The following is a 12,128-nucleotide window of genomic DNA, read 5'->3' as shown; positions in this document are numbered from 1 at the left end:
CCATTCTGATGTGTTGTCAAGGTCTGTGCGGGGGCTCTTGAGTGTCGGGTGTGCACTGTTTGGACTTCTGCATGTGGACTGGTTTAAATTTATGGATTTGTCTATTAGTTTTCCCTCCCCTGGATCCAACAACTTACTGGCAACGACTTCTGGCATGAGCAAGGATACGAGCTTGGCTGTCGGATAGAACCAACACTGAGACACCAGGGTGTTAGTAAATCTGGTGGGTTTGATTCAAATAATAAGAGTCCTTTATTGCACTAATTTAGGCTTGTCATTAGATTATGGATGTTTATACTGTATAGTGTAGCAAAACAATTTGGCAAAGTGGAAAGAATTAAATTAATTCTAGAAAAAGGTAAGCAGCCATTTTCTGCTTTTGTTAAATAGCACTAGATAGGTAGTTCATTTTCTTGCCTTTCCTTCTGTGGGGTTCAATACCAGACAGTTTCATACTACTTTTATTATTGTGACCAAATTGTGTTACACTTAAATCATTTAAACTTCAGAACTTTAAATTTGATGCAAAGGCTTTTTTTGCTATTATTACACTGCCTCTCACTTCATCATTGTTTCGTCTTATTTATTTCTGGATCGGGGTCCCGTGTCAGCCGGTGAAATAATCCATAAGTGCAAAGTTCTGGTGCCCTGGCTTTGTGGTCTTTGTGAATTTTACAGTTTAGGAGGAAACTCATATTGGTCCTGTTATTACTGTTTTCCTAAAATCAGTCAAGGATCTTACTCTACTGCAGTATGGCTCTGCAGTTAAGTTACTAGCACTCTTCACATAGTTTTTGAAGCTCTGGCAATGATGCGGCCCGCATTGGCCCCGAGAAAGTGTTTTGTTGGAACCAGACTCACAGGCCCCAACTTTCATCCCTAAGGTCTGTGTTTGTCGAGACCAGCACTCCGTCCACATTCGGTTTCCTGGTCTTTGAGTAATGTATCGGAGTTAGCTTCGGTTACCAACAATCATCTTGTTCTTACCTTTCCTTGTTGGGGAAGACCCAAATTTTTAATCAGCTTAGCTTCTAGTGCTAGTTTTCCTGTACTGTCTGCCCTGTCTAGCTGAACCAATCATTTTGGTTTCCCCTCATCAGGGTAGTGTTGCGAATTCCTCACCCTAACTTTCTATCTACAGTTGAGGGTCCTCATTTTCGGTGGTCACCGTGGAAAGTACTCCTTTCACAAGGTCTGTCTCTGTGCCCAGTTTTTCTGCTTACAGGCTTTTTTTAGACAGGACCTCGCAATTTTGTCAGGTCCTCTCTTTATTTAAAAAGAGGGGGGGTACTGTCATTGTGTCTGCTATTAGGCAGAAAGTATTTTCTTAATACAAGCCTATTCAGAAAGTATTTTCTTAATACAAGCCTATTCAGGTTCAATTCTAAAGCTCATGATCTTAGACGGTGGCCACTTACATTGTTTTCATTACATGAATTTAGAGGACCTTACTAATGTTCAGGGTGGAATTCTCTTCTAATGTTCAGGGTGGAATTCTCCCTAGTTTTCAACATCTCTATTTAAAGTCTTTAATAGCATAAGAATGATATTTATTTCTCTGTTGTTATTTCACCGGCTGACACGGACTGATCCAGAAAAAGGATTTTGACAAAGGAAAAATCTATTTCTGGGGAGGCCTGTGTCACCCTGGTGACCTCCACTGTTTTTCATTCTCTCCCTCCCATGGTAAACATCATTCTAGTGGGGTGGTGCTAACATGGAATGCAATTAGTGTTGCCTTGTGTACAGTCCGCGAGTGGTGCATGGGCTTGTCGGCACCTCTCGTTTGGACTTTTGACATTGGGAATCTTTATAGGGCAGGGTCCCCGTGATTGTGACATTCTCACCCTTTACCATATACGACTCCATTTCTTGAGCTCGCTCTGAGGTAGTAACCCAGCTTACATTTAGTTTTTCTCTGGTATCTAGCAAACGGAATTACCTAGAAATAAGTGCTGAATGGATTATTTCACCGGGTGACACGGGCCCTCCCCAGAAATAGATTTTCCTTTGTCAAAAATCCTTTTTTTAAAACCTACTGATTTATTATTTATATTACTCTTTTCTCTTTCATAGTTTATTGATTAAAAAATATGCATGGAGTAAGAGATTTTGTCGTACTCAAAATGTACTAGAAGAGTAATTATGAAGAGACAGGAATTTGTAACCATGTCCTAGAAAAGGGGAGAACATTTCTTTTTCTTTGGGGACACACTGGATTTTGAAGCAGAACATTTGGAAGTAGTAGGGCTAGGTGATCATGAAAAAATGATAGATAAAGGTCTAAACCTGATGGTAGTTTAGGCAGAAATTGCACAGGCTAGTGGAGAGTTGAGAGTACTCATTTCACACCCTACTATGCAAAGGGGAAAAAGCTGAAGTAAATACTTTATTGATGATAATTTCTCTCCTAACAAGCCATTTTTTCTCAAATTTAAAGTAAATGCACACAGAGATATTGCCATTCTCTTCCAGTTATCAAGGTTTTACACTCTAACACCTTAAACAAGATATAATTTCATCATAATGAAATATATTTGTATACAGCACTTGCATATGGATGCATCTGCCAGTCATTTTCAAAGGGGTGGCAATAAAGTAATCACCAAAAGTCATTTTAAAAGAACATCACAAGGGAGCAACAAAAATGTCTTAAGGAACAAGTACTAATTTCAGCCTCTCAAACTTGAAATAAGCAATATGCTAAGTATATCCAAATTAAGGGGGTTCCATGGGACAGGCTCCCTCCCCATCCCATCTCCATGCCACTCAGGTAGGATGGTGCACACTAGTTGAGGTCAGATTAGGATTTATCAGTGGAATTATTAAGGGCTCCACCCCCCTACCCCTCCCAATTAGATAGCATGCTGAGCAGCCGGAGAAGTTAGGATGCATCCATGTAATCACCTTTGCCACATTTACCTGCTTTCTTTCTCAGTGGTTTTTCCCACATGATTTGTAGTGATTGCAACTGCCCCAACCAAGCGCAACTGGTTTATGTGGAAGGCAGTGAGGAAATTGAAGAGAAGGAGAGATGTTATTGTTTGAAAGAAGAGTGTCCTTGTACAAAAATGGCAGGCAGCTGTGCATCTAGGGGTGTTGATCTTGTCTGTCTCTTTATACGTACAGTGTTCTTCTTGAGACTCGCTGTGTTTCTCTTGTTAAAAACTTGTCCAGTGATGTTTGTTTTGCCTGCATTTCAAAATGCTCCTAAAGTTAACATAGCACTGTCATTTTGCAGATTTATATCATGGTTTGCTATAGCTTTGTCAGGGTGATTATTTTTTCAAGGAAACTTTGCATTCCCCCCATTTTGCACACATTTTTTAATGAATTAGGAACATTCATTATCATTTTTCTACATACTTTTCTTTCTGGTTTGCTTCATCTCTAATCTTAGGCCCCTTGATGACTTTCTGCACTGAAATCACCAAAAATAACACAAGCAAAAGATAGTTTAGTGTAGTTGTGCACTGAATGACATCTATGGGTAAACTAGGGTGCTTTCTCCATCCCCACCAATTAGATGTAGCGTATATTTGACAGCAAAGCTAAACTAGCATAAGACACATGAAGCAGTGGGAGTAGTCCACCTCACATGGCTAGTCCTTACCTACTTGAAATCTTAAGGGCTTTCTTTTTATGTAAATTCTTGGTCAACCTTCCTTCAGAGTACAGAAATAATGAGCTTAAGCAAGGCAGTGTTGTGTACTTCAAAACAAATTTATGTAAATCTAATTTTTGAAGTTTTCCATGTACTATATTAAACTTGTTTAATTAATAACCATGTTTATTTAAGGTTTTTTGAATTAAAGCCATTTGCATGCAATGCTATAATTTTTTCAGAGATTTTTTATGAATATTTTTAGCTACTGGTAATGGAAATTCAGTGTGACAGAGTTAATCCTCATATGTTGTATGTGGTTGTGGTATTCCTTCTTCACATTTAGTGATAGCCATTTTATGGCGTACTCAATCTTGTTCAAATATAGCATATAGCTTTCTCCTATTTACAGTATTGTATCACCTTACTCGCTTAGTAGTAGTAAATTACAATTGTTATATTTAAAAAAATATTTATATTTCATCTAGTCATGGTCAACTACGTAACTGAACTTCATTTAGGATTTATAGGAATAATGTTGCCACATTGTAGTTTTCGTTGTGCAGGTAGTCAATTTGAACTTTTCTTTTAAATTACTACACTACCAGTATTTTATACTCTCTTCAAACACCACTTTGTCATTTTGAATGAGAAATTTGTCAAATCAGTTGTACCTATTGTTAACATGTTATTGATAGCATTGTTTCACTTATATGGGAAAGAAGATGTCTAAATTAGCAAAAGCAGATGAATCACGTAAGAAAGTACCTTAATATGGAGTCATATTTTTATATAAAAATCACATTTTCTGCATCCTTTTAAGCATGTACTCCCTTTTTTAGCCTTCTGTTTTGTATGCATTTCTAGCCTAGCCGGAGTCAAATAATTGCTGGAACTGTATCACAGAAGGTGGGTTGTCAACCTTGATTTTTTATAGTTTTTTGTAACCTAGTTGTCTCTGTACTAACAATTTTAGGTGTAGAATTATGGGTAAATTAGTGAACTATACTAACTTCTAGTAAATTATTAAATTGCCTCTCATTTTATCAGGTAGAAGTTTAAATACCTATGTAAAGTATTTTTTCTTTAATTTTAGCCATGTAAAAGAATTATACTCACTGTGAAGTGTGTGATTTATACTGCAGGGATATGAAATCTTGTGGTTAAAAAATATAAAGGGTTTCTTGCATGTCAAAATACTGTGAGACTTCAGTAGTTGAAATAGTTTTGCTTGAATATTGTGGATGTAAGATGTAGTCTAGATGCTTGACGGTAGCTGTCATGTTTGTTGAAAGTGATGAAGGTTTTGAATGGGATTACCTTGGTGGCCTTGCTTGGGTTTCTTAATTGCTGTGGTGACAACTACAATTCTAATTAGAAACCTACATGGATTTAGTGCCAAACTTGATTAAATTCAGCCTCCCTAACCAGCTATTTTATAGTAAGCAGTGAGTATAATCTATAATAGTTGCAAAGAAAAATTTTAAATTAGAAATATTTTTAAATGATATGTTGTTTAGTTAATGTTAATCTTCCATACAAAACTATTTGGTAAGGAATTTTTTAAATATTTTAAACATGTTAAGGAAGGTTTGCTAAATAAAGCTATATTCTGATATATTTCATTGATATTGCAGATTAATGTTGCATCTAATTCTCATACAGTTTTGATAGTACTGTACGAAATCTCAGTGTATATAGATTAAAATAGACCCTTTGTGAGGTGAGTTGCAATATTACATTTTAAAGAATAAATTCTGATTTGTAAGTTTGAAATTAAGATTGTGTATTCGTTTATAGAAGTCTGGAGGCAACATATGTTATTGTTTGCATGTGAAGATTTTACAGTTAATGAAAAAGTAAATGACCGAAATGCATCATCCTAAAGCATCTTGGGCCAAATTTTTTTCTGTTGGGTTCTCTTCTAATTTATTATTATAATAATGGAAAACACAGTCTTCTAACTCTCATGAGAGAGTTTATGTAATATGATGTAATATAATTATAATAGCCTGTATTTTCATCTACTTACAATGATGATATAGACGGGTTAATGCAACTTTTAAAATGAGTCTTGCTCTCAAGCTTCCTTGTAATGGAGCTGCCAGTCATTTGTGATGACATCAGACATTTGAGTATGAGGCATTTGCTAAGGGCTCCATTTTTGGTGAATTTTATACAGGTTACATAAATTTTTTTATGGAAAGTGTGTTGTTTTGTGTAGTTAAAATTTTCACATTCGTCAAGTTGGCTTGTCAACATATTTAAACTTTGAAGGTAGCTTGTTATCTTCATGAAACCTGCAAAAATGACAAATTTTTAATTAATTTGTATTTTTCATAGCTAACTGGAAGCCAGTTTAAAAACAATCAAAAATCATATATTCAAGGAATCTGTGGCACCTGGGAGCGGGTCAGAGACCCAGCTAGAACCTCATGATGCATTCAGGCTTTTTTCCAACCCAGGATAAGACATAAGAGGGGTGGCTAGAGGTGGGCAGTCAGTGTTAAGACTTCAGGTTTGTTAGCTATGAAAAATTTACAAATTAATTAAAAATTTGTTGTTTGTTCATACGTGGAGCAAACCTTCGGTCTTAACATTAGGGAGAGAGATATGAGAATCCTGAACCGACTGGAGGTTTGGCACACGTGATTACTCTTCCTAGAAATTAGAGTCCCAGGGAAGAGGACCAAAGCCTCTGAGTTGTTAGATAAGTGGGTATCTAACACTGGATGAGCTACACAACTCGCTGAGCAACCACCACCAGACCCAAGGAAAGTGTCCAAGGACCTGTGGGCAATATCCTTCAGGTAGAAGGAAGTGAAAGTGGTCTGATGAAGCCAAGAACCAGCATTCAAAATCCTATGAACAGACAAGTTCTTCTTAAATGCCAGAGAGGAACTTATTCCTCTGATGTCATGTAAATGGCCTTTGCATGCATGGTATTGATAACAAAACTTGAGAATGAGGAATAGGCTTGTCTGGTTACCTCACGTAGCCAAAATGAAATGGTATTCTTGGATATTTCTTTCTTGGCTTGGCCTATGCTAACAAAACTTCTATGACACGTAGGTCGTAGGTGACAAGTCCTTTTTAGATAACAATGCAGTGCTCTGATGGGGCAAAGCAGTAACTCCTGGTGATTGTTGTTAACAAAATCCCTAAGGGGAGGAATGGAAAATGAGTAAAATCTGTCATTGTGAACCGAGGGATTTTGAGTCTTAGCCACGAATTCCGGGACAAATCCGAAAGCTACCGACCCCAACCCCTGTGTGTTTAATGTCATAATCTAGGCATGGTGCTCACCAACTCTCTTCGAGGAAGCGAAGGCCAGGAGGAAAATTGTTTTCAAATTCAGTTCCCTGTCTGATGATTGACGCAGTGGCTCGAATGGAGCTCAAGTGAGACTACTCAGAATCAGAGTTAGGTCCCACATAGGTTTGAATTCCTTAGTTGAACAAGACTGCTCAAAGCTCTTGAACAATGTAGAGATTTCCCAGGGTGAACTGATGTCCACATCTTTCAGACAGAGAACTAATCCTAAAGCGGCCCTGTAGCCTTTGATAGCAGAAACAGAAAGGCCTTTCTCTGTTCTGAGATAGATTAGGAAGTCTGCTATCTCTTGAACAGAAGTTCCGAGTAGAGAGAAACCCCGTCGACGACACCAATCACAGTAGACGGCCCACTTGCCATGGTACATGGCTGATGAAGATCTCCTGAGGTAGCTGGACATCTGAGTCGTTGCTCTGTGAGAAAAACCTCTCACTTGTAAGACATGCTGGATAATCTCTAGCCATGAAGAGACAGGGACTCTACTGATTGGTGGTATAGTACCTCTACATGAGGGTGGCAGAGAAGATTGTGCCAAGGGGGAATCACTCTCAGCACTGCTTAGAGCAGAGACAGAAGATCTGGGAACCACTCTGCTTGGGGCCACAAAGGAGCTACTAGAGTCATCTTGAGATTCTTGGAACTCATCACTCTGTTCAGGACATGATGGATCAGGCAGACTGGGGGGAAGGCATAAACTTCCAGGTTGTCTCAAGGATGTTGAAGGGCGTCCTCCACCACAGCGAATGGATCTGGGACCACCGAACAACAGACCTGTAGCTTTCTGTTGATCCTTGTAGTGAAGCGGTCTAACATGGGTCTTCCCCACAGACGAATAGCCTTTCCGCTATGCCCCGATGAAGAGACCACTCTGTACCTAGAATGTGTCCCTGACGACTTAGCTTGTCAGCCACTTCATTCCTTTTGCCCTGAATGTACCTGGCCATGAGCTCCACTGAGTTGTTGATTGCTCACTGGTGCAATTCGACCGTTAGCAAGCGAAGTTGGCATGTTCACATACGCTACCACCGTAGTGTCCGACATCAGAACGACGGAGTGACCTACCGCCCTCTCTCGAAACTCCTAAAGTCCCAGGAAGGCAGCTTTCAACTCCAACACTTTGATGTGGAGTTGTTTGTCCTGAGAGCTCCACACCCCTGAAGTCAGGAGCTCTTTCAGATGAGCACCCCAACCTTCAGTCAGAGGATGCGTCTGAAAACAAATTGTATTTGGTTTTTTGATCATATATAAAGAAATTTCCATCATCTTGCAGGGCTTCGTATGTATTTAACAAGAGACGACAGAGATTACACTGTACTGCATTAACCTTTTAACTTGGCTAAATTCCCCCTAGCAATTTATTCATGAACCTGCCATGCTGTAATTAGTCCATCTTTCATGGTTAAGGTGTTTACATACCGTTAAAATTTATTGCACTGTAACATAAACTTGGCAGATGTCACAGTATGGCACCCTCATTCCGTCACTAGTCTGCATGAAAAAGTTATGTGTAAACTATGTAGGTCCAATATGAGTTTGTGTCAAGTTTACACTTGTTCTTTGTTCATATCTGATACAAATCCACTTTCTTACTAATGATTTTAGAGTTTTCAGTTTTGGATTTTTTGTTAAAATAGTCTGCCTTTCATGCCACTAATTTAAACTGTATTCGTGGATGGGATTTTTAAAGTCATTATGGGAATGCATATTTTGGGTGAGTATGGGCTGAATTTTGTCACTAGCTGCTTTATCAGCCTCCTCATTTTATTCGATACCTATGTCTAACTCTTAAGAAAAAATGAAAGTGAACTTGGTTATCAGAGTACTGGAAGCAAAATACTAAGAGAACTTGCTGATCAGAGAATATTGAAAGCAGAAAAAATTAATAAAATAAACAGTGACCTTGTTCGTCAGCAAAATGTAATAATTACTTTCAGTGCTTCAAGGCTTCCTAATAAGTAAATGCTGCATGGCACAAGTACAAGGTCAAGTTATTTGTTCCCAGACCAAGGAGTTGCATTTATTGCCAAAACTTTGGCCAAATGCACATTCATAAAGGAGTTAGGCTCAAAAGAAACTTACCGTGGTCAAGAAGACCATGATATATGTGAAAGAGAACCTGAATGTGTGCACTGTGGAGATCATCTTTCCCCTTCAAACAAATGCAATGTTTTTGTTTGGAAAAGACATGAGCAATTACGGCAGGAGAAAGAACAGCTTTTGGGGATGCAAGAGGCAAGCAAGACAAGGCACAAAATATAAATGCAAGATGGAGCCTATCTTTTAAAAATACAGTTGTTGCTAATTGAAGACAACACATGATTAAGGAAACCAGAGCTAATGCTGCAGCCAAACCCAGAAAAGATCATTTTCAAAGATAACGAGATTCTCCTACCAGCAGATCTATTAGGTCAGAGTTCAAATGCATAGGAAGTAATTCATAGCATGACAGATCTGCAGAAGAACCAAAAGGTGTGGCAACCTTGAATTGTTCTACATAGCATGACAGATCTGCAGAAGAACCAAAGGTGTAGCAACCTTGAGTTGTCCTGCCCATTTGGAGGTTGGAGGGGCAGATGTTGCTTGTGTACTAGCTATTGCTGGAACACCAGACTTATGTGAGGCTGGAGCAGGTGATGTTGCTCCTATGCCATCTGTGAGTTATGTATCTGTGAAGTTTTTGCAGCCAAACAACATCTTGTCAGTGTCATTTTTGATTAGGTAAAAGTATAAGACACTACTTGGAGGTATGGCATTCTAGAGGTACTGTACACGTATATTAAAACATCCAAAAAAAAGAAGGCACTTCCCTGAAATAATTAAATGTCAAAATTAAAGTACAGTATTGTATATATAGAGATGTGCCTGTGGGTCTGCTGGACAATTGAAGCGGTGTAATGGGAGAGCTGTAGTGAGCATTAGTCTGTAATGGATGAAGGTTACCTTTTCGCAGTGGTGATGCAGTCATATATGTAATTATATATATTTTTTAATTTCATTTTCCTCTTTTGGTGGTATTTATGAAACATTGAATGGGGTTATAAAATAGGGAGAGATGAATTAATATCTTTTAAAACAATTTGACATTTTATTCAAAGTATGGGTTAGTGATATTTTGGGATTCACAAAAAATTTAAGGTTTATTTTTTGTATGCATTAATGAGTGTATATATAGTAAACTAAATATACTCCAGATATAATATATTTATTTCTGTATACTTGTAGTTCTATAAGTTATTAATGTTTTGCTGTGGAAAAATTATTAGTTCAGAAATCTTTCAGTGTTATTTAACTAGAGGGTTAACTGGATCACTGATTATGAAATAGGTTGAGATCAGTTTGCCATTTAGTTGGAGGTATGGCTGATATGTACTGTAGGTCAAAATAGTAAGCATGTGTTATTTTGTTTTTGAAGATATTAAGAAAATATTCATACAATACCATTTAAGGAGCCCTGCAGGTATCATCTTTTCTGATCGTACCTCAACTTATTTTTGGCTACAGATGAGATAAAGATTCCACTAGTCTGAAATTCACCTTTATTTTGTTTTTTACTAATGTGTATATGGTAGTGCTTATGTTATATTTTGATAAATTAGAGAACTGTGGGCTTTTTATCAGTTCTTATGATGATCTCATGTTATTTAAATATTAAGTTACATACTGTACTTAGGTATATACAGTTGCCTTGTCTCATGAGTCATATACAAAAATGATACTATACCAGATTGTTGGTGCAAAGTAGTACTGTATATGGCTTCAGTGAGTGTTTTCCATACTGTAAAGTTGATCATTAATATTTTTTTTTTTTTTCCTTATAGCAATACAAAGGTCGCCCTTTCAATGCTAGGAAAATGTTCCAGTTTGGAATTCTCTGTGTTCGTTCTGTAATCAGAATCCAACGACTTCGTTACACTCCTGAACCTGTGTCACTTGCTGTTACTCGTGTTGACCCATATAAGGTTAAAGCTCTTAGAAAGGTATGTATGTTAATCTCTGTTTTACTTGTGTTAACTTGAATAAGATTATAGTTCTTTATGACATGATACAAATTTTTAGCCTTTTGTAGTATTTCACTATTAAAGAAGATATATAATTTGTACAGGTAAGTTTTGTAATTTGACTTATAATGTGAAAACTTAGATGAGGGTAGCAAATATAAGTAATGTACGGCTTTGTAGTTTTTTGGCGCTCAGTACAACCTGCTCCTACTTTCATCTGTCACTGATTTCTTTATAGCTAACACTATATAAATATATTATGGATAGCGTTAACTAATCCATGCCAACAGGGAATTAATTTTGTCCCCATTGAGCAAAAATTATCCTATTATTTTAGTGCATCCTGATCATAGTCCATTCAATATCTTAGCAATTTTTGTCACTTTCTAACAATTCACCAAAACAGTACCAAGTTCAACACAATGGGAGTTCCACAAATTTCTGTTGGAATTTTTATTGTCTTGACACTGTCTGACTTCAGGTATTTGTATAGTAAACTGATAAAATAACAAATATGAAGTATTTTCCACCCTCCACTTCCATTCTTCAGTCATTAGGGATGCAAATACTAATCAGTTTTGATACCCATTTTATCAAAATGATATTTTTATCATCATAATTTTCATAATCATGAGGTGAAATAGATTTATTTAAATGATTCATAAAATAATTAATTAAAGGATATTCATTCCCTGTCAGTAGTGATCATAGTTCTCTCAGCTGTTATATTAAAATATAAATTAATATGAAATTCATTCTGGAAGAAGTTGGAATTTTTACTTCTAGTTCTGTAAACTGGGCCCTTCCAACTAAGCTAGGATCCTAGTATTGTTGTCATCATGATTGCTCACACATGCCCCTCCCATCACACAGGATATGAGCTCATGTGTTCACTGAAGTTTTTCGTGAATATGTAGTTCCTGAGTTTTGGTTGTAAAAGTAACTAGTCATTAGTTAAGTATGCCACAAACCAGAGCATACAACAAAATGAGAGCAGAAGTTTTAATGAAGGAAGAGACAGGAAGAACATATAGTACCATAATGGCTCAGGCTATCACATTGTTGTTAGCATCACAGTCACTACTACCATTTGCTGCTACAACTATTATAGCATCACAGTCACTACTACCATTTGCTGCTACAACTATTACCTCCACCTCGAAACAATCCCTATGTTCATAGATGTAGATGAT

The 12,128-nt window shown here is 37.2% G+C and overlaps 1 protein-coding gene across 6 annotated transcripts in view; it reads left to right on the top strand.

Annotated features, from left to right (window-relative positions):
- Positions 1 to 12,128, top strand: part of PhKgamma (phosphorylase kinase gamma) — a 147,383-nt gene that overhangs the window by 112,047 nt on the left and 23,208 nt on the right. For 4 of the 6 annotated variants that reach the window (XM_067098777.1, XM_067098774.1, XM_067098775.1 and 1 more), the window contains exon 10: positions 10,756 to 10,914. In XM_067098777.1, coding sequence (XP_066954878.1) covers positions 10,756 to 10,914 — 159 coding nt within the window. Of the gene's footprint in view, positions 1 to 4,471; positions 4,514 to 10,755; positions 10,915 to 12,128 lie in introns of all 6 variants that reach the window. The other 2 variants (XM_067098772.1, XM_067098773.1) reach the window with 1 other exon arrangement.

This window comes from Macrobrachium rosenbergii, chromosome 55, assembly GCF_040412425.1.
Source record: "Macrobrachium rosenbergii isolate ZJJX-2024 chromosome 55, ASM4041242v1, whole genome shotgun sequence".
Lineage (NCBI taxonomy): Eukaryota > Metazoa > Arthropoda > Malacostraca > Decapoda > Palaemonidae > Macrobrachium > Macrobrachium rosenbergii.
This window is presented reverse-complemented; position numbering and strand designations above follow the sequence as displayed.